The sequence below is a fragment of the Odocoileus virginianus genome, chromosome 16, assembly GCF_023699985.2.
Source record: "Odocoileus virginianus isolate 20LAN1187 ecotype Illinois chromosome 16, Ovbor_1.2, whole genome shotgun sequence".
NCBI classification, from domain to species: domain Eukaryota; kingdom Metazoa; phylum Chordata; class Mammalia; order Artiodactyla; family Cervidae; genus Odocoileus; species Odocoileus virginianus.
Genome location: NC_069689.1, coordinates 15463859 through 15488172, shown reverse-complemented (window position 1 = coordinate 15488172; position 24314 = coordinate 15463859). Strand labels below are relative to the sequence as shown.

At 47.8% G+C, this 24314-nt stretch overlaps 1 protein-coding gene across 2 annotated transcripts; it reads left to right on the top strand.

Annotated features, from left to right (window-relative positions):
- The first annotated feature begins 1118 nt into the window (after positions 1-1118).
- Positions 1119-16370, top strand: BDKRB1 (bradykinin receptor B1). Of its 2 annotated transcripts, none has more exons than XM_070477877.1 (2): positions 1119-1588; positions 14674-16370. In XM_070477877.1, the coding sequence occupies exon 2, from the start codon at positions 14684-14686 to the stop codon at positions 15740-15742; it is 1059 nt and encodes a 352-aa protein (XP_070333978.1). In that variant the 5' UTR covers positions 1119-1588; positions 14674-14683; the 3' UTR covers positions 15743-16370. The 2 variants fall into 2 exon arrangements, with proteins under 2 accessions (XP_070333978.1, XP_020754748.2); XM_020899089.2 differs by lacking the exon at positions 1119-1588 and adding an exon at positions 5134-5193.
- The last annotated feature ends 7944 nt before the right edge of the window (positions 16371-24314 follow it).

Genomic DNA, 24314 nt, shown 5'->3' with positions numbered 1-24314 from the left:
TAAAAGATGAACAGCTGAATTTATCCGGGTGATGGTAACCACTGTAACGAACAGTGAAGCCAGGCAAGCGCAGGAGGGATGTTTCAGGGAAGGGCTCTCTGATAAGGGCGGGTGTGTGAGGACCACAAGGACCTGAAGGAGTGAGTGTGCAGGTCCCAATGAGAAGGGCACTCCAGGCAGAGAGACTGGCCCGTGCAAAGGTCCCGAGGTAGGAGAAAGTGAAAGAAAGTGTAGTCGCTCAGTCGTGTCCGACTCTTTGCAACCCCATGGACACTAGGCTCCTCTGTCCATGGGATTTTCTAGGCAAGAGTACTGGAGTGGGGTGCCATTGCCTTCTCCAGGGAGTCTTCCCGACCCAGGGATCGAACCGAGGAATCCCATGTTGTAGACAGATGCTTTACCATCTAAGCCACCGGGAAGTCTGATGAAGTGGTTTATTCAAAACAGAGCGAAGAGAGAACTTTCCTGGCTTCCGATGCAGGGGCTGTGGGTTCCACCCCTGGTTGGAGAGCTAAGATCTCATATGCCTCCTGGCCAAAAAACCAAAACAAGAGAGAAGCAATATTGTGTCAAGTTCATATAAAGACTTTAAGAAATAATCCTCTCAAAAAACAGAACGAGGATGTCAGGGAGCAGACAGAGACAGTGAGAGGGACGCTCAGAAATGCAGCAGGGGGCGGGCCACTGTGGCCTTGAGGACCTCTGTCAAATCTTAGTGTCCTCCTGGGCCTGAGACAGGACACGCCACGGTCCGACTTCGGCTTTCCAACACACAGGAGCATAGCCGGCCCCCTCCAGCCAGGCCCTTCCAAGTGCTGCCCTGGGAGGCTTCCTGAATGCCAGCACATGTCAGGCTGGCATGTTAGTGTTAGTTAGTTGTGTTAGTTCCCGGGATCCTCCCAGCTTCCCTAAGAGGAGGGTCTGGTGAGCCCACTGCCCAGTTAAGAAAACCTAATCTCCTCGAGCAAGGCCCACATGGGGATGGAGAGTTTTCCGTGAATTTTCTTCAACTGTCCTGATCCACGGCACCCCTGTCCCAGCAGAGTTTTCTCTACAGAGTGACTGGAGCTCAGAGCCCTTGGCTTCTAAATGGCCATGAACTCAGACCAGGTCAGCACCTGTGGCTGCCTGAATGCCCAGGACACACTCAGGTGGGCAGCTGTCTCCCCCATAGATTTCTGGATCTGTGTGCTTTGGTAAACCTACATGGAGGATTTTATTTTTATCCCCCTGACATCATGACCCCTTATTCTGACCCCAGCCCTCCTGCCCTCCCACCCCCGGTGCTACAGTTGGGCTCTTTCTTACCGTGATGCTTGCCACACTTGGCTTCAAGTGTCTCTTGAATGCCTGCCTTGTCCGTGTGAGCGTGAACAACCCAGGGTGGACACTGAGCCATCCTCTCTGCCCCTGGCTCCCAGCTTGCCCCTGGCCCCAGGGAGCTGCTCCCCACGTGTTTGCAGAACAGAAGGGAGAGCGACCAGACCTGTGCTCCCAGAGGAGTGGAGGTTACAGTGGGCTTTGAATGACGCATGGACTTGAAGCAGAGACGGAGGACTGGGATGTGATTTCCAGCGAATGCTCACAGGTAGGCGAGTCCAGATGTATTAGGTTCATGGGACACCCCTGTCAGCTGGAACAAGACCCAGATTGAGGCTGGCTCCAGGAGATACAGCAGGACCAACCAGGAGCCTGTGGATTCCAGACAGTTGGGCCGGTGAAGTGACAAAATCTAAGTGCTTCTGGAATATTCATCTCGCCCAAGGATAGACTGAGAGGAGAAAAATCAGAAAGCAAGGAGATTGGTTTGGGGTTCTTTGTTGCAGACTTATTCATTGCAGGAGCGTTTAAAACTCAGATGGGAAGGAACGCTCGGGCTGGACAGAAATGAGATCGCTGCCTTTCATCCCAGCTTCATCCCAGAAGTTGCCCCGAGTTCCTTTCTTTATCTGCAGTGGAGATGGTCAGAGAGATGCTGGATGTTGTAAGGACTGAGTGGGGACCCCCACCCCAGGTGCTTTGCATATAGTTATCATTCGTAGAGACCCAGATGCTTAGTCATTTGTAGAGATGTGCTGGATGAGATATACCAGTGTTTGACCTTGAAGAAACTGCTCGATGTGACTAGAAAGGAAAAAAGACCTGTGAGTCCAAGGTTTAGTTGCTGGAGAGCTGGAAAGTCATACTGAATGTCACGGTGGGGACATGACCTGTGTGTCCCCAACCTCAAACTACAGCTCATCCTTTCCTTGAATCTGCTTCCAGCGTCTTCTGAGCCCACCGTACCTGCTTGGAGTCCTTCTGTGTTAGCATTAAGAACAATCCCAGGGAAGGTCATCTGACCACCCAGCTTGCCAGGCTATCCTCTGTTTGTGGACTGCAGCCCTGGGTCTTCCACCGGCCACCTCTTTGTGCCTTAAGATGGTATCTGTTGTAATCATTTTTTAAAAAAATATTTATTTATTGGTTGCAGCAGGTCTCAGCTGCAGCACATGGGTTTACTCGCTCTGTAGCATGTAGGATCCTGGTTTCCCTACCAGGGATCAAACCTGTGTACCCTACATTGGAAGGCGGATTCTTAACCACTGGTGGTCACTGGACCACCAGGGAAGTCCCTTGTTGTAACCAGTCACTTTAAATCAGTTACAACAATCATTTTAAACCTGTTAAAATAATTTTAGGGGACTCCCAGGTGGCATCAGTGGTAAAGAACCCACCTGCCAATGAAGGAGACGCTAGAGATGTGAATTCCGTCCCCAGGTCAGGAAGATCCCCTGGAGAAGGTCATGGCAACCCACCCCAGTATTCTTGCCTGGAGAATCCCATGGACAGAGGAGCCCCTCTGTCCCCATGGACAGTCCAAGGGGTCACAAAGAATCAGACATGACCGAGCACATTAAAAGGCAGTTTTATTAATTAATGTGTATTAAGTTCACGTACAGTCTGAACAAAGCCTTTCACAATCCACTGCATGATTATCGATCTGAGTACAGATTACAGGAATTCTGAAGCATTCTTATTCTTCTGATATAATCATCAGAGGATTGTGATTTCTATGGTTTATGAAAGGGGGCCTAATTATTTTTAGTAAACATGGATGTACATTAATTTTATGACCTTTCAGGGATGTTACCTATCTTTATCTTGGATATCTGTGAAGATGTCTCCATGTCAGCCATGTCCACTAATATTTATGACTTCTCTCTGTTGCTTTTATGAATATCTACACCTATACCCCCAAGGTCCCAGTACCCAGGGGACTTTCACCCAGAGCATCTCACACCAGGATGCTGCCACGTCACTGTCAGCCTCCTGCCATCTTCTCCTTGTTCCAGCAATCCGTGGTCCCTTCCTACACATGGGGTTCCTGCATCCTGTCCTCAGAATTCAGGCTTCCGCACCCCACAGCCCCAGAGGCAGAGGGAAATCCTCTCTTCCCTGGAAATCCACTTCCCTTTTTGCATTGCGAGCGAGTGACAGTGGGAGCATCCACTTTTTTTTTTTTTAGAAAACTTTTCATCACACATGTGGGGTGGGGCCCCCAAGGCCTTGGGGCCACAGGGGCCACTTACTCAGCCCTTTCTAGCGCCTGTGAGACACCGACAGTCCCGGCCACGTGTCCCTGCCATACACAGGCCACTTCCCACGGTCCGTCCTCGGCGTGAGATGAAGCCACATCCGGGCCTGTGAGCCCCACCTCCGGGCAGGACTGGTGTCATGATCTCCTGTGGATACCACTGTGCTGGAGCAGGTGGACATCTCCTGAGACCAGATGCTTCTCAGAAACAGTCCTGTCTAAACACATAGCAAAGGAAGAAAAAACTAACCGCCCTCTGTGGCTGGCAGGTCCGGCAGGTGAGACCCTGATTTACGTTACTAATCAGGAAGCACTGGGATTTGGGGAACTTCATCTGGTCAAAATCTACCCCAAAATGATGGCAGGCATCCTCAGGACTTTACAGTCTCAAATCTTTCCTGACATGAAAGGTCCTTCCCCAGAGACAGATTCCAGCTTCCTCCCGAAAATACACATCTGCTTCATGGAGTATCCCTTTTAAAAAAAAAACTGCAAAACCTGCTTCCACAATTTTAAGATGTCCAGCAATGTGAGAAAACCACTAGCAAATTCACAAGTGCAGTTTGTCCCCACTGAGATGTCATTATCAGAAAAGGAAGACACGGTGAAAAGGGCAGATTCTGAAGACAAAGAGGATGTTTTCTGCTCCAGACACTCCAGGTTCACGGTGACATCAAGAAACACAAGCAGAGCATCCGAGAGGCAGGACTAGGGTTTGGGGAGCACTGGGGCCTGAGATTTGGGGGTCACTTCTCAGAAGTGGGAATCAAGCCTTGGTGTGGAAGCATTCTCCTGCCGTCAGGGAGGGAGTTTAAGAGCATCAATTTTAGGAGCTAAGATGAAAAGTATTTGGCATTTGGCCCAAGGCTCTTGAGGTCTGACTCTCAAAGAAAGCCCGAAATTTCTATCTGAAGATGAGGTCCTGAATGGTTAAACTTGGCATCTGCAGAAGTATCTCAAAAATGGACTTCAGAACTGCCGCGGGGGTTTAGGGGAAAGTGCATCTGATCTTACTCAGCTCTGCATACCACATGAGTCAAGCTTTCTGTGGCTCACTGTTTGCTTAATGGGGTCTACAGTGATGGATTCTTGGAAACACACCCTTCATGATCAGAATTCAAAAGGAGGCATTCAAGTCAACTCCCAAGAAATTTGCTGCAGAACCCCAGGCATTCAGGTCCCCAGTGTGAAGAGGCCAAGTCCTCACTCAGTGTCCATCACTGCCCAGCGAGGCTTGTGGGGCTCAGCGATGCCAAAATGTGTTTCCAGGGCAGGTTGACCGTTATACCATTCTTGGGCTAGATCGCAGGCCATTCCAGATGTTACCAAAGCAGGGATGGACATGGTAGCTGAGTAATCGCTTGACAGCCCGTAAGTGCAAAGCAGTTTTCATTTCAAAATCCCAGTTTGTTTCCTCCATCTGATAGACTCATTTTTTCAGCAGTCCAGCCGATGACATCATCATCAGAGGGGGGTTTAGGTAATTTAAGGCCACCAGGCTTCCACGGTGCTTCCCAGAGCAGAGAAGCTCTGCTCTGCTCTGCTCTTTCTCTCCAAAGACAGCTCGCACCATCAGAAAGCCCGGCTGAAGTTGTGATCCCTTTCATTTTGCCTGAGTAAGTAAATGAGCATCTTTTTTTCTCTCTCTTACAAAAGTAAAATAGAAGGTCCATATCTCAGAAAAAAGTTTCCTTTTACAACTTATACTGGCTGAGTTTTCAACTTTCTGTAGATGTATTTTTTTAAACATAATTTTAAATCCATTTAAGACACCTGTATCCCATGCCTCCTTTGGGTTTTAGCTGCTTTTCCAGAAGAGAGGAGGAAGGATGTTTGAAATAGGAGATTATTTCCAGTGGCTCTTTACCTCAAACTCACATGAAACATGTAGAGACTGAATACAGACATCAGAGTTCCATGTGGACGCTGACCAGTTACGGTCTACGGATTCTGATTTATAAAAATCAAATCAGTCTCCGAGGATCACTTACAAAATTTCATAACACTCATAGCTTGTTGGGTTGTTTGTGGATTGAAAACAGCATCTTATATTGAACAAGGTATTGTATTTCAGGTAAACATGGGAGGGAAGGGAGATAGTTTCACATGTGCAAATTTATGAGAAATGTAGTATGTTGGTTACTCTGTTAAAATGGAGATAGGCAGAAACAAACATGTAAGGATTTTACAATGTTATAAAATATTAGACAAAATAAGCCTACTTCTCTACTAAGAGAAATTGTGTTATCTGGCCATTTGTGGTGAAACAAGATCAAGGTTTTATGATTTTTAGAGTTAAATGAGGCCTTCTTGAGAAATTTTAAAAAGAGAAATATAATGAATATTAGACTGTTTACCATTCATAAAAATATTTAAACTTTTATTTTTTATGAAAATTGTCCTTTGAAAATGAGTCTATTATTATATAGATACTCAAAGATGAGGATTAACTTATGTAGAAAAAATTGAACAATTTTTTGAAGTTTTGATTCCAGTACATTTTCCCTCAACTTAAACATTTGAGAAAATCAAAAGGTAATGGAAGGGAAAAATGCATGAAGCTGAGGAATTGTTTTGCTAAGTGATATGCTATGATGTTATTTTTAACAACTATTTCTTGCTGAATTAATAGACAAAAATGAAAGAGAAATTCTAAATTTAAAAAAAAACCAGTACCTTATGATGTCACTGGGTTGACATCCTTTAATATCTGTGTCTGTATTTCAAATACATTTATTGTCACCTCACTGTTGAAACTGGAATTAATTTGAAGAAGGCTATTTTATTGAAGAAGCAGCACATGCCAATGTTTTCATGTGGGGAACTCAGAAAATGCCACATGGAAATTACAGAATAAGTCATCTCTAATAGATTTGCCCAGTATCACTTGTGCGTTTTTAAAATAGGATCAAATATGACTAATAATATCAATAGCTGCTGGATTCTGACCACATTCTATGTGCAAGGCAAATATCAGAGCTAAAACTCGGGGCAAACAAAAGATTTCTGCTTTCTGGCCAACTTTACATAAACATGGGCAGCAGCTGGTAAAGACCCCCTGAAAATAAGTTCGGCTTGAGCAGACTCACTGTGGCTACAGCGGCCACAGACACAGCCGGGCCCCCTGGGATGGAGGGGGATGTCTGCTGAACCAGTCAGATTCGGTCTCTGCAGGTGGCGTAGGTGACAGTTGCTGGTTTTCTGGGCAGGGTGAAGTCTTGCCCCCTGTATTAGTATCCAACTGGGGTTGTAACAAATTAACACAAACCCAGGGAGCGCCAGTGGTAAAGAACACACCTGCCAATGGCAGGAGACATAAGAGGCGCAGGTTCAATCCCTGGGTCAGGAAGACTCCCTGGAGAAGGGCATGGCAACCCACTCCAGCATTCTTGCCTGCAGAATCCCATGGACAGAAGAGCCTGGTGGGCCACAGTCCAGGGGATTGCAAAGAATCGGACGTGACAGCGACTGAGCACGCACGCACAGTGGCTTGAAACAGCACAAAATTCTCTTACCGTTCTGGAGGTCAAAACTTTAAAATCGGCTGCGATGGGCTCATGTTAAGGTGCTGGCAGGATTAGGCTCCCTCTGGAGGCTTTTTCGAGCTTCTAGAGGCCGCCTGTGTTCCTTAGCTCGTGGCCCCTTCTCCATCTTCATAACATCTTCTAATCTCTTTCTGACTCTGACCCCCTCCCCTGCCTCCCTGTTTCACTTTCACCTGTGATGACATCAAGCCCACCTCCATAATCCAGCATCTTCTCCCCATCTCAAGGTTCTTAACTCAATCCCATCTGCAAAGTCCCTTCTGCCATGTAGGGGACATATCTGCAGGTCCCAGGGACCAGGACATGGACATCTTTGGGGACTATTGTTCTGCCAACCCCACGTCCCTGGGGTTTGGCCCCAGCTTTGGTCTGGCGGTGCCCGGGCAGCCCCTGCTTCTTGCTACCCTGCGGTCCCTGAGGAGCACACAGGAGCTGGGCCACATCCACTGCCCCCCAAGGCCACCCTCTCCTGCCCTGTCCCACACTTCAGAGGGGACTTGAACTCCTGTCTCACATGTTCAAGGTGACCTGAAGGAGAAGGAAGGGGAGAGAAGCTAAGCAGAGCGATCGGGGGGCTCTCTCGGTGCCCACAAGAAACCCCTTCCCTCCCTCCTGCTCCTTCTTAAACCCCTCGGGGGTGAAGACTCTGAGGCTGGAGATGAATGAGAATCCCTTCACCGAGAAGCCAGGCCTCCCGGAGCTCAGCTTTCCAAAGTTAGTGGTTTAGTTTCCTAGTGCGCTGAGTGCCAGGTAGCCCCTGAACTGGCCCACAGCTCAGGAAAAGCAGAAAAGGGCTCTCTTGGCACTTTCTAACCTAGTGTTCCACCAGCAGAGTAGCCGACGCGAAGGAGAGGCTTTTTACACTGGAGGGACCAGGATACTTATCAGCATCACTAGTAGTACTATTATTGCTACTGTCGTCCCTGCTGTTATTATTGTTGTTGTGTGGTTTAGCACTATTCGAGCCTCGTATTGGATGCTTTGCAACCTGCAAGGGGATTCTACAGGCTTGATCTCATCAGTCCTCACCATGATGCTTTGTAACAACTGCTGTTACTCCCATTCTACAGATGAACAAACTGAGGCTCAGAGAAGTTACCTGGCTTGCCCCAAATCACAGTTTGGGGACCCCAGGACCTAAGCCCAGGCTCCCGGACCCCAGGTCTGTTCTCTTTATAGTCACAGCACACTGGGTGAAAGAGGCCTGGGCTCTGAGCTGAGCCTGGAAGAAGAGCTGTGCATAAACAGACTGGCTCCTGTCACTGGGTGAACATGGGCAAGTCTCTTCCCTTCACCTCTGTTTGCCTGTCTGTACAATGGGCACAAAGACAGCCGTCCTCCTCCCAGGCAAGTTGTCAGGATTGGGCTCCCTAAAGCCCAGCACACCCGCAGATCACAGGTGTGGCTGCCAGTGAAGGATCAGGTCTGGCTCACTCTGCACCCCAGTGTCGGGGGAGACTGGGGGTGAGGCACTGTGTGGGCTTTCCCTGGCACATAGAGCTTCCTCGGCGTGAACAGAGGCACACAGGAACGGCAGGACGCCCAGTGGCGGTTTGAGCAGGCAGCTCCCACCCGTGTGTGTAGTACAAGGGGGCTGCTGGAGGCGGGGGGCTGTGCTCACCGCGTTCCTGACAAGTCAGGTTTCCTGGGTGTGTTGCTATCCTGTGGCTATGACGGCAAATCACTATTAAACACTTCCAGTGATTACATTATATTGATGGAGTTATAGGGTAGTTCAATCAAAAGCTATTTTCAAAAAATATGCATATGTAATTACATTGGGTTGGTCAGAAAGTTCTTTCAGGTTACAGAAAAACTCCAACTTTTGGCCAATGCAATATATATGTGCATTCATGCAGGCTAAGTTGCTTCAGTCGTATATGTATATGTATATATACATTCACCAGTGAATTAGTTATATTATATTAATATAGTTATAAAGTGCTTGCATACATGCTCAGTAGCTTCAGTCATGTCTGACTCCGTGTGATCCTATGGACTGTGGCCAGCCAGGCTCCTCTGTCCATGGGATTCTCCATACAAGAATACTGGAGTGGGTAGCCATGCCCCCCTCCAGGGGATCTTCCCAACCCGGACTGAGCCCACATCTCCTGCATTGCAAGTGGATTCTTTACCGCCTGAGGCACCAGGGAAGCCAGTTATAAAATAGTTCTAATTAAAAACTATTTTCAGGGACTTTCCTGGTGATCCAGTGGCTAAGACTTCACGCTCTCAATGCAGGCATCCCAGATTCAATCTCTGGCCAGGGAACTAGATCCCAGATGCCACAACTGAGGCCTGGCATAGCCAAATTAAAAAAGAAAAAAAAAAACCTATTTTCAAAAAATTTATGTATTTACTTATGTATGAATGCGTACATACAATAAATATTACATGGATGGAGTTATAAAGTAGTTCTAGTAAATGTTTCTCCCCCAAAAATCTAAATACACACCTAAATATAATAGCAAAACAAAATGTTTTCTTTATGTTAAACATTACAAAATATTTTAAGCAAGATAATTACTTTGGGTACCTCCCCATGGGCTATAATCAGTTTCTTAGGCTTTTACCTGACTCTCATATGTCACTGGCATTTTCAAAAGAATGTGTTTTTCTTTCAATATGGTCTTATTGTTTTGAATGGTTCCATATAATTGCCTGAATTTTTTCTTCAAATTTTATGGTTAATAAATTTAAATTAAGCACCTTCAATTGACTTGTCTCTTGGACCAGAATATATTTAATGAAGATGTTCTCTGCAGGTGTTGAGGTATCTGACAAACTGAGCTAATTCTGCTAAGCAGAGGCTATCCTCAAGTCTGATACTTTGCATATGGAATTATGTAAATATTTCAACCCAGATATTTTCACAGGTGCTGTCTTTTTGCCTTAATTTGAGCTCCTTCAACAAATATTTTTAGCATATTAGACTCTTCAAATAAGTTGCAGCTACTTAAAAGTTTTGAATGCTTTGTCAAATTCAGATGGTGCAGATTATGGGCTTTCACAACTTCACCTCATTTTGTACAGAATATGAACTTCTCCAATTGAAAAGATTCTTCCCACAAATTGGGATATTCCAAAGCTCATTATAGAATTCAAATATTAAATTTTCTGTATCATTTGACCTCCCCTCACTTAGTTTGATCATTTTCTCCTTTCCTTCTGTGGCTATAAATTTCAATTATTTTCTGCATAAAGCTTTATTTTCAATAACTACGCTCTGCTAAAAGCTCATGAAGCTGTTGTTTGGTGCTCCGTTCCTCATTGATTTAGAACAAATTCATCAAAAATTCTCATCTCTGCTATAACAAATAGTTTAATAACATTTTAAGGCACTTAGAATCCACATCTTCTAAAATTGATTGATGAAGGACAGCAGAGAAAGAAAATACATGCTAAAGTTGTTTTTACTTCCTCATCAACTTCATCACAAAAGTTCGTAGTTCAATAAGTCTGAACTACGAAACTTATGCTGTAAAACTTTGTAGATCTTGTCAACGATAGTGAAGTTTCAGGCCTCCCAGGTGGCGCAGGGGTAAAGAATCCACCTGCTAATGCAGGAGATGCGAGAGATGCGGGTTCGATCCCTGGGTTGGGAAGATCCCCTGAAGGAGGAAACGCCAACCCTCTCCAGTGTTCTTGCCTGGAAAATTCCATGGACAGAGGAGCCTGGCAGGTTATAGTCTGTGGGGTCACAAAAAGTCTGACACAACTGAGCAACTGAGCATGCACACACACGTTATGAAGCTTATTTGTATGCAGTTAAAAATTGGGTCTGCAACTACAACTTGTTGAAAGTACATTTCTGCTTCACTGGTCTCTTGTTTGAGCAAGAATATTGTTTCTGTGACACTGGGCCCCACCAAAATGTGTGTGATCATCAGAAAAATACAACTTTCTTTCCAATGTGAACAATTTAAACTGAATTTAGAACAGCATTCACAAAACATACATTTTTTCACTTTGCCAGGGTGAACTTTCATAAGTTTTGCTTTGATTCCATGAACTGGATTAAAAACTTGAATCGTAATTGAAATTGACTGACTTTTCTATTTGAAGACAGTTATCAGACTGGCTCCATTTCACTGCCTGTGGATTTCTTATGGAACTTTCTCATTAATCAGCTATCACTTCTATTGTAGTGTGGATACAAGATAGCATGACGCTGAAAATGAGCTGACTTAAAGAATACTTGTTTGCTCTAAGTGAAAAGTCATCCTCCCAGGGTGACCTATGACAGCATCTTCTGCAGCGATAAAGTGAAATTGATGTTTTCGGGCTGATCTTTGAAAAATAACAGTTTCTGAAGTAGCAGCTTTGTGTCAGGTTTTCTTGAGGTCAGAGAAATCGCTAAAGGCCCACTTTGTGATGTAAGCATCAATATTTTGTGCAAGTTACACATTCATCATCAATTTCCCAGAGACAGAAGTTCAGGACTTAAATTGTCATTAAACTTTTTTTGCTCATTGCTGCCAGAAGGGCTTATTGTGAAATTGTAAGTATCACCAAATAACAAAATAAATATTTTGCTGTGGATTTATGCCCTGAAATCAATGACAAAATAAGAGCATTCCTATTATTCTTTACGCTCTAGGTCAGACCTCTTTAAGCCGCAGACATCTTTAAACCGCCTCCTAACCCCTCACTTCCTGTGTTCTTTGCTGACCGGTCAACTGGCAGCCTAGCAGCTGGTTCTCTCCTCTGCCTACACTCTCACTTGGTGATTTCACCCGGTTCTGTGGCTTTAAATACCAAACACCATCCATATGATTACAACTCCCAGTGATGGGGACTTCCCCTGCTGGTCCAGTGGCTAAGACTCTGAGCTCCTAGTATAGGGGGTTTGAGTTTGATCCCTGGTCAGAGAACTAGATCTCCCAAGCCACAGTTAAGAGTTTGCATGCCACAACTAAGATCGAAGATCCCTCATGCCACAGCTAAGACTCAGTGAATCCAAATAAATATAATAAATATTAAAAACAAAACAACAACAACAAAAAACACCTCCCAAGGATGCGGATGTATCACTCTCAGACTTGGTCTCTTAACACCAATCATATGTAGCTCACTACCTTGGCATCCCCACCTGATGTCCAACAGACAGTTCAGCCTCACATGTCCAAAGGTCAAGTCCTGACCATCTCCCTAAAAACTTGCCCTATCTCCACTCCATCCAGTTCAGTTGATGGCGAGTTCATATTTCCAGGTTCAGTTCAGTTCAGTCACTCAGTCGTGTCCGATTCTTTGCGACCCCATAGACCACAGCACGCCAGGCCTCCCTGTCCATCACCAACTCCCGGAGTTTATCCAAACCCATGTCCATTGAGTCAGTGATGCCATCCAACCATCTCATCCTCTGTTGTCCCCTTCTCCTCCTGCCCTCAATCTTTCCCAGCATCAGGGGCTTATCAAATGAGTCAGCTCTTTGCATCAGGTGGCCAAAGTATTGGAGTTTCAGCTTCAACGTCAGTTCCTCTAATGAACACTCAGGACTGATCTCCTTTAGGATGGACTGGTTGGATCTCCTTGCAGTCCAAGGGACTCTCAAGAGTCTTCTCCAACACCACAGTTCAAAAGCATCAATTCTTCTGGGCTCAGCTTTCTTTATAGTCCGACTCTCACATCCATACATGACTACTGGAAAAACCATAGCCTTGATTAGATGGACCTTTGTTGGCAAAGAATGTCTCTACTTTTTAATATGCTAATAACTTTCCTTCCAAGGAATAAGCATCTTTCAATTTCATGGCTGTAGTCACCATCTGCAGTGATTTTGGAGCCCCCAAAAATAAAGTCAGCCACTGTTTCCACTGTTTTCCCATCTATTTGCCATTTCCAGGTTCTCAGGCCCCAAATCTAGGCATCATGCAACCCCTCCTTTCTCATGACACACACACAATTGGAAAATCGTGATGTTCCTATCCTCGGAATATGTCTAATGCCTGGCCACAGCTCTTCTCCCGGGCTAACGGGTTTGTTCCCTGTGCTTCCTATCGTTGCTTCTCTCCTCCCACGAGGCTAGAGGCACCTTGTGGGGGTGGGGGGGAGGTGTTGGCTGTTTGTTACTGCTTGTCACAAATGCCTAGAACCATGTCTGGCACGTAGTGGGTGCTCAGTACATATTTGTCCAGTTGATGAACGAATGGAGGGACACATGGTTTTGACCCGATGTGAATGGCATAGCATGTGGCTTTCAGTGTCACAGCGAGAAGGTCAGAAGAGGAAAGTCAGGCTCAGAGTCACAAAGCGATTACCTAAGTCTGCAGAGCCAAACAGACTCTCTGGAGATCAGCTCTGTTATGCGGCATCTTGTGTTGGATACTGTGAGCTGTGCCCAGCTGAAGAACTCTCAAGCATTGCTAAGGATAAGCAAAATAATAACAATAGTTAACAGGTAGCAAGTGCCTACAGAGAGCCAGAGACCTTTTGAAACACTGTGCATATATTAGCTTATCCAAACGGTGGGAGGATTTTTAGGTGTGACGCCCCAGAAACCCCACACCTTCTACTATTGACTCCACCCTCTCCATCCTACTGGTCCCAGTTCCAATGGACCAACATCTCCACTGGCCAGGACTCTTCCTTGCTTCATTCTGTCTTCAGCCATCAAGCACTGTCTCCTGTCTGCCTAGATGGTAAGCACTTTCAGGGGTCTGGGCCCTGTATCTCCAGTGCCTGGCAAAGTTCCGGCACAAAGTAGGTGCTCACTAAATATTTGTTGAACTGCTAATCATAATAGTATGATTGTAAATAAGACTCATCCCCCGCTTCCACTTAGTGCTTCCTCTAGGCCAGGCGACCAGGTCAAGTTTTCCGTAGATACAGTCTTCGACATAATCCCACAAGAAGGATACGATTAGCTCCAATTTTCAAAAAGGAAAATAAAACTCAGGGGCTCTAAGTGGCCCACACCACGTGGTTGCATCAGGATTTGAACTTGGGTTTCAAAGCCTTCATCTTTTCCTTTATACTCAGGGTTGGCAAGCTTTTTCTCTAAAGGAAAAGTGAAAGTGTTAGTCATTAGTTGCTCAGTCTTGCCCAACTCTTTGAGATTCCATGAGCTATAGCCCACCAGGCTCCTCTGTCCATGGAATTCTCCAGGTAAGAATACTGGAGTTGGTAGCCATTCCCTCCTCCAGGAGATCTTCCTGACCCAGGGATCGAACACAGGTCTCCTGCATTGCGGGCAGATTCTTTACCATCTGAGTCTCTAGTGAAGCTCTAAGGGAATGGATGATTAATATTTTCGGGCCAAACAGCCACTGTGTCAACCACTCAGCTCTGTACACCCATGGCTGATTCATGTCAATGTATGGCAAACCCACTACAATATTGTGAAGTCATTAGCCTCCAATTAAAATAACTTAATTAATTTAAAAAAAAAAAAAAACAACTCTGCTGTTGTAGCACAAAATGTAAATGAATGAGTGTGGCCATGTGCCTATAAAACTTTATTTTCCCAAACCAACCGGAGGCAGGCTGGATAGGTCGAGGATTAGAGTCGGCTGCCTCCCACGTGATGCTCCGATGCTCTGTGCCTTGCAGGTCACCGTGGATGGCGTCCTGGGCCCTCCTGGAGCTCCAGACTCCCAACCAGAGCCAGCCCCTGCCCCCGAACGCCACATCCTGTGACGAAGCTTGGGAAGCCTGGGCACTGCTTCACAGAGTGTTGCCCACCTGCGTCATCTCCATCTGCCTCTGCGGGCTGCTGGGGAACCTCTTCGTGCTATCCGTCTTCCTCGTGGCCCGACAGCGTCTGAATGCGGCAGAAATCTACCTGGCCAACCTGGCAGCTTCTGACCTGGTGTTCGTCTTGGGCTTGCCCTTCTGGGCGGAGAACATCCGGAATGAATTCAACTGGCCTTTCGGCGCCCTCCTCTGCCGCCTGGTCAATGGCGTCATCAAGGCCAACCTCTTCATCAGCATCTTCCTGGTGGTGGCCATCAGCCAGGACCGCTACCGCGTGCTGGTGCACCCCATGGCCAGCCGGAGGCGGCGGCGGCGGCGATGGGCCCAGGGCACCTGTCTGCTCATCTGGGCTGTGGGGGCCCTCCTGAGTCTCCCCACGTTCCTGCTGCGCTCCGTCAAGACTGTGCCGGAGTTGAATGTCTCCGCCTGTGTGCTGCGGTACCCCCACGATGCCTGGCCCTTTGCAAGGATGGTGGAGTTAACCCTGCTGAGTTTTCTCCTCCCTTTGGCTGCAATCATTTTCTTCAACTATCACATTCTGGCAGCTCTGCGGGGGCAGCGGGACATCAGCAGGACGAGGTGTGGTGGGCCCAGGGATGGCAGGACCACCGCCCTGATCCTCACCCTCGTGTCCGCCTTCCTGCTCTGCTGGGCGCCCTACCACTTCTTTGCCTTCCTGGAGTTTCTGTTCCAGGTGAGGGCTGTCAGAGGCTGCTTCTGGGAGAATTTCATCGATCTGGGCCTGCAGAGTGCCAACTTCTTTGCTTTTGTCAACAGCTGCCTGAATCCAGTGATTTATGTCTTTTGGGGCCAGCTTTTCAGGACCAAAGTCTGGGAACTTTATAAACGATGCATTCCTGGGAGTCTTACTCGGGTAGCCTCATCCCATAGGAAAGAGACGCTCCAACTTTTCTGGCGGAATTAACACAGCAGGGGGCCAAGAAGTGTGGCTTCCTTATTCATTATTACTGACATCATAAATATGGAGAAGGGGGCAACAGAGGGTGAGATGGTTGGATGGCATCACCAATTCAACAGACATGATTTTGAGCAAACTTCGGGAGTTGGTGGGGGACGGGAGGCCTGGTGTGCTGCAGTCTATGTGGTCACAAAGAGTCGGACATGATTTAGCGACTGAACAGCAACAGTAGACTGAATGATGCCCCACCCACCCGCCCACATAAGCCAAGACCTCTTCCTGGAGCCTGGGAATGTTTATGCGGTAATGGAGACTTTGCAGGCATGATTAAGCTAAGGATCTTGAGATAGGGAGGTTACCCTGGCCTATTTGGATGAGTCTAGTATCATCACAAAGGTACTTATAAAGGGCAGGCAGAAGTGTCAGAGTCAGAGAAGATTGGAAGGATGCAATGAAGGGGCCACAAGCCAAGGACTGCAGGCGCCCTGTAGAGGATGAAATGGCAGGGAAATGGGCTCTCCCTGGAGCCTCCAGCAGGAACTAGCTGTGCTGACCTGACTGCAGCCCAGTGACACTGCTTTGGAGGCCTGGCTTCTAGAACCGGAAGATAATAAATCCATGTTGTTTTTAATAAGTCACCGAGTTTATGGTTAATTTGTCACAGCAGTAGGAAACAAATTTCCAATAAGCATCTCTTATTGCAGTTCCATTTATCCTTCCAAAATGTTCTAGGTGAACTGCCAGGATCAGAGAGATGATATAGCTAGAGATCCTATCTGCAAGGAACTTATGGAGATCAAAATAATTATAGTATAAAAAAAGTAAATGAGAAATTGCATACAGGTGACATAGACCTATACCTGGGGCATTCAGAGGGAAAGAGGATGGGCTCCTTCCAGGATTACCAAAATACAGGTTGCAAAGGGAGTAAACTGTGAGCCGAGTTAAGGGGCAGAATCTGGTACGGGCTTCCCTGGTGACTCAGCAGATGCAGGAGTTGCAAGAGATGCAGGTTCCATCCCTGTGTCCGGAAGGTCCCCTGGAGGAGAAAACGGCAACCCACTCCAGTGTTCTTGCCTGGGGAATTCCATGGACAGAGGAGCCTGGAGGGCTACAGTCCACGGGGTCACAAAAGAGTCGGACACGACTAAACAACGGCTAAACAGCAACAGGAACCTGCTACATGGAGAGAGGGAGGCAGAACCAGGACACACAGGTAGGAAGTGCGGGCTGCGGGTGAAAGAGAATTGAATGCCTCCACGCCTTTCTTGCTACCAGGGTCCCACTGATGACCCTGAGAAGGTCTGCCTCCCAGGAGTTCGTGGCAACAGGGATGAGAGTCAGGAGAGCATCACAGAGCGGGACCATCAGCTGTCAGGTGACAGCAGGTGCTCTGAGGGCGTCCAGCCTCGGGGGTGGGGAAGGAGCCATCCAGAGGGGCTTCCTGGAGGAAGAGACCTAAAATCCCCAAAGACAAACAAAATGGGGGAAAGAAGTGCTCTCGAGAAAAGAAAAATCAGACCCAGAGGCAGGAGGGTTCACAGGTTAAGAAGGAGGAAGAAGGAAGGTAGGATGAGGCTGTCAGGGAGGGATTTGAGGTTTGAGGAGAAGCAGGTGTTGGGAGAATCTCTGATGGTCAAGGGCAGGAGGGAAGCATGGAGGTGTTTCAAGGACTGTGAGCACCTGGCTGGAGGTGTGCATTTTCTCTAGATGATCATTTTTTAAAAAGTTTTTAATTTGTTTATTTTGGGCCGTGCCGGGTCTTCCTTGCTGCTCTGGGGCTCTCTCCAGTTGCGGCGAGCGGGAGCTCCTCTCGAGTTGCAGGGCAAGGCTTCTCGTGGCAGCGGCTCCTCTTGTGGGGAGCACGGGCTCTGGAGTGAGCGGTCACTAGCAGTTGTGGTGCATGGGCGTAGCTACATCTCTGCCTGTGGGATCTTCCCAGATCAGGGGTGGAATCTGTGACCTCTGCCTTGGCAGGGGGATTCCTCACCACTGGATCACCAGGGAGCCCGCATGCATTGCTTATGTGAGTTAATCACTCTGGCCAACCTCAGCGGGCCCAGATATGGCAGGCAGTGGACTGCTCCAGGGGTGGGATTTGTCAGATGAGCAGGTGCTGGGGATTCTGGTGGCACTATGGACAATGGCTAAATTAGGGGAGTGAATGAACGTAGGAGACGAGGGAAGCAGAGTGACGCTGATATGGTTAAAGGACAGGGGTTAAAGGGAGCATCCAGAGCAAGAAAAACAGGAGGTCGTGGCCACAAAGTAGGAAGGTTTGCCCTGAACGTTCCAGACGTGGAGCCACCCCAGGATAGCACAAGGATCAAGGGTGGCCATGCGGGCTCCCCTGGGGGCTCAGTGATAAAGAATCCACCTCCCAATGCAGGGGACACTGGTTCGATCCCTGGTCTAGGAAGATCTCGCATCCGCGGGGCAACAAAGCCCGGGAGCCGCACCTAGGAGCCCGCGTGCCCCAGAAGCCGTGCTCTGCGACAACAGAAGCCACCGCAGTGAGGCGGCCACCCACCGGAGCTAGAGAGGAGGCCCCACTCGCCACAACTAGAGAAGAAGCCCGCACAGCACCAAAGGCCCGGCACAGTCAAAAATTAAATAAGTAAATAAACTTTAATGGAATATATTAATTAAGACTTCCCTGGTGTCTCAGAGGGTAAAGCGTCTGCCTACAATGAGGGAGACTTGGGTTCAATCCCTGGGTCGGGAAGATCTCCTGGAGAAGGAAATGGCAACCCACTCCAGGATTGTTGCCTGGAGAATCTCATGACGGAGGAGCCTGGTGGGCTACAGTCCCTGGGGTCGTAAAGAGTCAGACACAACTGAGCGACTTCACTTCCACTTTTCACTTTCATTAATTAAGAAAAGACAGTCAAAGACCAGTGAGGTGGGGGGTGGGCAGTCAGGCAGGCAAGGTGCTGGAAGGACCGGGGCGGGGGAGAGGCCAGTGGGCCCGGTGCCAAGGCCAGTCTCCAAGGAAGGGCTGGGGAGAAGGGACCTCTCCTGTTGCATGAGAAGGACCCATCCTCATGGGACATCAAAGGAGACCCAGGTTCATTCAGGAAATGGCAAGGAGGCAGAGTTCCTGGGGCTGGTGATGGAGAGGCAGGCAGGGGCTGGGCCACCAGACCCCTGTATGCCATTAGGAACAGCCCTTTGATCGGCGGCCCAGCTCCTGTCAGCCTCCTGGAGAGCACAGAGAGAGAGAGATTCAGGAGGCCTGGATTTAAGTCAACAGGCAGTATCCTGCCTCCCCACATATCTACTCTGGACCGGGGGCGGGGGGGTGGGGGGGGAGGTGTTTGACAAATATTTAAATTCCGTAAAAAGTCCCCACCCTCGGGCTTCACTTGAGCACTTGGAAGCTCTTGCAATGCAGTCTTCACTCCTTCGATCACTCAGCTGATGTTTATTAAGCGTCTACTATTGCCAGGCACTTACGTCGGGAGCTGAAGCAGGAGACAGGCAGAGGTACATGCCTGGCCTCTCAGGGCTGACCTCCTGGGGCTTCCCCAGGACATCAGTTCTTTGGAGTTGGGTAGCGGCGCTGCTGCCAACAGACAGGCCCCCTCCCCAGGGGTGGAGGCTGGACTCAGCCGGCTTGCTTGCCTCCAATGCAGCGCAGTTTCTGAGTCCCTGCACAGGACCCAGTGAGCAAAGCCCCAACAGCATAGTGGCCAGAATGGACAGAAGCATCCAGGCAGGAAGGGAAAATTGGAAAGAGAAAATAAGACCCAGTCTCTCGTGCACTGACCCCAGCATGTCCTCTATCCTTCTTTCTCGGGCCCTGCTTTAAAGCTGCGGCTTCAAAAATCCTTACAGGGCTTGCAAAAAACAGTCCCACGTGCTATGGAAGAGTGTGCTGGCCTCAGAAGTCACAGCATTGCTCACTGACCTGAAGTTCAACAGCAGACAGTCAACACGGGCTCTGATAGGCACACAGGTGATTTATGGGCCGCCTGTCATATTAACCAAAGCACAGCGCTCACTCCTACAGCTGGGGATTCTGTTGTCCTTCTGCTGGGAAGGTCAATTACTCATTTGCAGGTAGAAAAATTCCTGCCTTGGTTAAAAGGATCAACGCTGAGGGAGAAATGAATATTTTTGAGTTCCCATGGCTCTCATTGACGGGTTCACCTGGGGTATTCACACCTGGGTCCAGGCCCAGGCTCACCTTGTAGGGCTCACACCTGGCATGGCCGGATGAATCAGACATTCATCTGATGGGCTTTATCACTGGTGGCTCAGTAATAAAGAGTCCACCTCCCAATGCAGGGGACACTGGTTCGATCCCTGATCAAGGAAGATCAGGCAACTAGGAGTCCACGTGCCCCAGAACCTGTGCCCTGCAACAACGGAAGCCACAGCAGTGAGAAGCCCATGCTCCCCAGCTAGAGAGGCACCTCCAGCTTGCTGCAACTAGAGGAAAAGCCCGCACAGCAAAAGACCCAGCACAGTCAAAAATTAAGTAAATAAAATTTAATGGAATCTATTAATTAAGAAAAGACCCACCCTCCCAGCTCCATGCCCCTGTTTTTTTTCTCTCTCTCTCTCTTCTGAAGGGCTGAGTACAACTTCTTCTCCAGCCCACTTCTGGCTTCGAGCCTGTCCTGTGAATCCACGGCTGCTGGCTGCCCTCCCCCGCGGCATCCATCACCCCAACTGTCATGGAAAATTAGCAGCACTAAGCCCCCCTAAGTCCCAGCCTAGGGAGTCTCCCGGGTGTTGCAATGGACACAGAAGGTTTCTTGTTCTCCAGAGATGAGTCACAGGTTTGATGAGGAACAGGTGGGAAATTTCCTCCTGTGAACTAGAAGAGGCTTTAGATATCATCAAAATGAGTGCATGTCAGACTGGTGCAATCTGAAAAATTATATGGTCAGCTTCCTGGCTGTGATATTGTACCATACTTAGATTAAGACGCTACCAGTGGGGAGTACTGAGTAAAGAATACAAGGGATCTATGAATCTAATAAAAATTTTAAAAAAGAAAATATCATCAAGTTCAACCTCATTTCACTGATAAGGATGGGTGGGAATTCACTCAGTGAGCGGGAAACCCAGCCCCAAGATGGGTGGAAACTTACTCAGTGAGCGGGACTCCTGCAGCAGGGCTCGGTCCAGACCAGGGATGCCCATGAGACTGCAAGGTCAAAGAAGAGGCCTGAGCGCCAGGGATCCTACCATCTGAGTTGCCTTGATGGTGGCAGAGCTCCCTGTATCTGGGGTAGGATTTAAGGCAGTGGGCAGGAGACCAGGCTTACTTTCCAGGAGATTCAGGAGACAGAAGATATCAGAAGGCCACGCCAGTCAGCAGAGATGCTGAACAGGGAACGTCATACTTAGGCCTGCATTTCAGAGAGATTGTTTCACAAGAACATAAGACAATGGCCTCCCTGGTTCGGGAGGATTCCACGTGCTGTGACACAGCTGGGCCATGCACCCTGGCTACTAAATCTGCGCTCTGGAGCCCGCGTGCCGCAACCACCGAGGCCGGTGCCCTGCAGGAGAAGCCGCCACACCCAGGAGTCCATGCGCCGCTCACCGCCACTGCAGAAAAGCCTGCAGGCAGCCAGGAGACCCAGCACAGCCTGATTTAAAAACACATGGCATTCAGTTGCTATCTTGGTCACTGCGGTGCCACTGTACACTATTCCCTTCCTGAAACTTTGTGCCCAAGGCAAGGACCCTGGCCACCTCTCCTTAGTCCCAGCCCTGAGTAGTGGGATTCGGGGACTGGGGTTGCATTCCCAGAGCACTGAATTAGCAGAGAAGCTCCTATTTCATACTCACTTTTACGTACCCGCTCCCCCACCTTGCAAGGAAAACACAACAAAAGATCTTTATCTGAATATAAAGCATGTTTCATTATCTCAGGTCCCAAATATTCCCTTATCAACTCGCCGGGAACACTGGCAACTTTCACAAGCCCTGGGGATTGACAGAGGGGCCGGGTGTGCTTTACCACCCACCCTGGTATTTACAGGGAGAAATTAATTGTGAAATCAAATGACATTTTTATATTCAATCTGAAGCCATGTCCTTGACTAAGAGGAAGCTGCCACAGACTAGCCTTGTGAAAGGGTTGAGATAATTAGGATATTTCCAAAACCTTCCCATCCTGTGTGGGGCCAGGATTTGCTCAGCTTTAGCTGGGCTGCGGGGGCTTTGTGGGGCAAATGCAAGAAACCAGTTACACTCAGGAGGGGAGCGGGCGCCCCCTGCTGGCATCCAAAGAGGAGCGCTCTTTCCCCAGAAATGTTTCTGCACAAATTTTCAAAGCCAAGTCCTTGAATGAATGGGTTACAGCAGATATGTTCCAAAACGTAACAAAACACGAAATGTGAAGAGACAACAATTTCTCTTGAGCCCTGTTGGTGGATACTTACGTAAGTACAACTTCTACAAAAGGGAAATTGGCAACTCAAATTTTAAATTGTCACATATCATTGATTCCGTGTTTCCCCAGTAGTGATCCATCTGTGAGATTAACTAAGAAAGGCTGCAGATCCACTGAGACAGGTTTGGACCTGGGACCCTTGGCTGAAGTGCTGCAAAGCTTGAGTGTGTGCTAAGTCACTTCAGGCGTGTCTGACTTTGTCTGAGCCTATGGACTGTAGCCCACCAGGCTCCTCTGTCTGTGGGGATTGTCCAGGAAAGAATACTGGAGTGGGTTGCCATGCCCTCCTCCAGGGTAGATCTTTCTGCACCAGCATCTCTTATATATGCTACAGTTGCAAAGCTTACACCAGGAAAAATGTTTCCTTGAACAACAAAATACAAAGAAACTATATGGGTCTAAAAATAACTGCATGAGGAAAAAAAACAAAAACGAAACTGCTCGCATGCTGCAGGTGGAGCAAATTCTGGACAAAAGATAGAAAAAGACCAAAAACTCAACTGCCATGTCTGAGCAAAAACAAGGTGTTGGGAGAAAAATCAGGGTCCTGCGATGCCCTTTGCATGTACACCTAAGCGGTGGGGCACAAACCACCTAAATCAGCCCTCCAGCTTGATCCCTGGACACACCCCTACCCTTCACCCCATAAAAGGACCCAGCTTGCACCCTCTTGAGAGCAAGCAAGCAAACCTGTTACATGTTTTCACTCCCTCCTGCAACTACTGCAGGGGCCCCGGTAAAGCCTTGCCTGAATTTCTTCTGATTAGGGAAGGCCAAGAATCCTTATCCATGGGATTTTCCAGGCGAGAATACTGGAGTGGGTTGCCATTTCCTCTGCCAGGGGATCTTCCTGACCCACGGATCAAACCCGTGCTGCTTACGTCTCCTGCATTGGCAGGCAGATTCTTTACTGTTAGTGTCACCTGGGAAGCCTGGTTAGTATCAAAACCATTGAGAAACTGAGGTGAAGCCAAGTTAAGGGACTAGTTCAAGGTCAATCTTTGGGGTAGAAAGTGGGCTGAAACCGCAGTTCAGCAAACAGGACATAAACACTAAAAAGATGACTTTCAAAATGAAATCGGTATGAAAGATTAAGGAAGGTTTTGAAGAAAATAGTATTTTAAAGAAAACAGGTGGGATGAGTAAGTAAGTAAGTAAAACCAGTTTAAACTTAAATGAAGAAGAATGGGAGGTATTTATTTGGCCTTAGAAATGTTCATTATAACATTTCTGTTACATATATGAAAAGAGGATCTCTAAAAATAGAGCTATGATATTGATGAAGTGAAGTGAAATGAAAGTCTCTCAGTCATGTCCAACTCTTTTGAGATGGTTGGATGGCATCACCAACGCTATGGATGTGAATTTGAGCAAGCTCTGGGAGTTGGTGATGGACAGGGAAGCCTGGTTTGCTGCAGTCTATGGGGTCGCAAAGAGTTGGATATGACTGAGCGACTGAACTGAACTGAACTGAGATAGTCCATGGAATTCTCCAAGCAAGAATACTGGAGTGGGCAGCCAGTATTGGTGATATTGATGATGATTTTTAAATAGCATAGTTTTTTGAGGGGTGTGTGGATTGCCCATAACTTTTACTAAATGTTAAGTGCAAGAAGATCCAACCAGTCCATCCTAAAGGTGATCAGTCCTGGGTGTTCATTGGAAGGACTGATGTTGAAGTTGAAACTCCAATACCTTGGCCACCTCAAGCGAAGAGTTGATTCATTGGAAAAGACCCTAATGCTGGGAAGGACTGGGGGCAGGAGGAGACAGGGACGACAGAGGATGAGATGGCTGGATGCTATTACCGACTCGATGGACATGGGTTTGAGTGGACTCCGGGAGTTGGTGATGGACAGGGAGGCCTGGCGTGCTGTGATTCATGGGGTCGCAAAGAGTCGGACACGACTGAGTGACTAAACTGAGCTGAACTAAACTGAAGTGCTTTTTGAGCCATGGCCTTGAGGTCTTCATTGCTCTAAAAATAAATAGGCCACATCTGGGCTGACAAAGGCTCACATTAGGTTTTGGAAGCGACGTTAGTACTTGGCAGTGAGCAGTCATGTTTTCCTTTATACCTCAATGAAATCTAAATGTAAAAGAATGTTTTGCCCTCTTCTGACAGCCTTAGAAATTCTTTCTGTAAAGATGTGCTAATGTTCA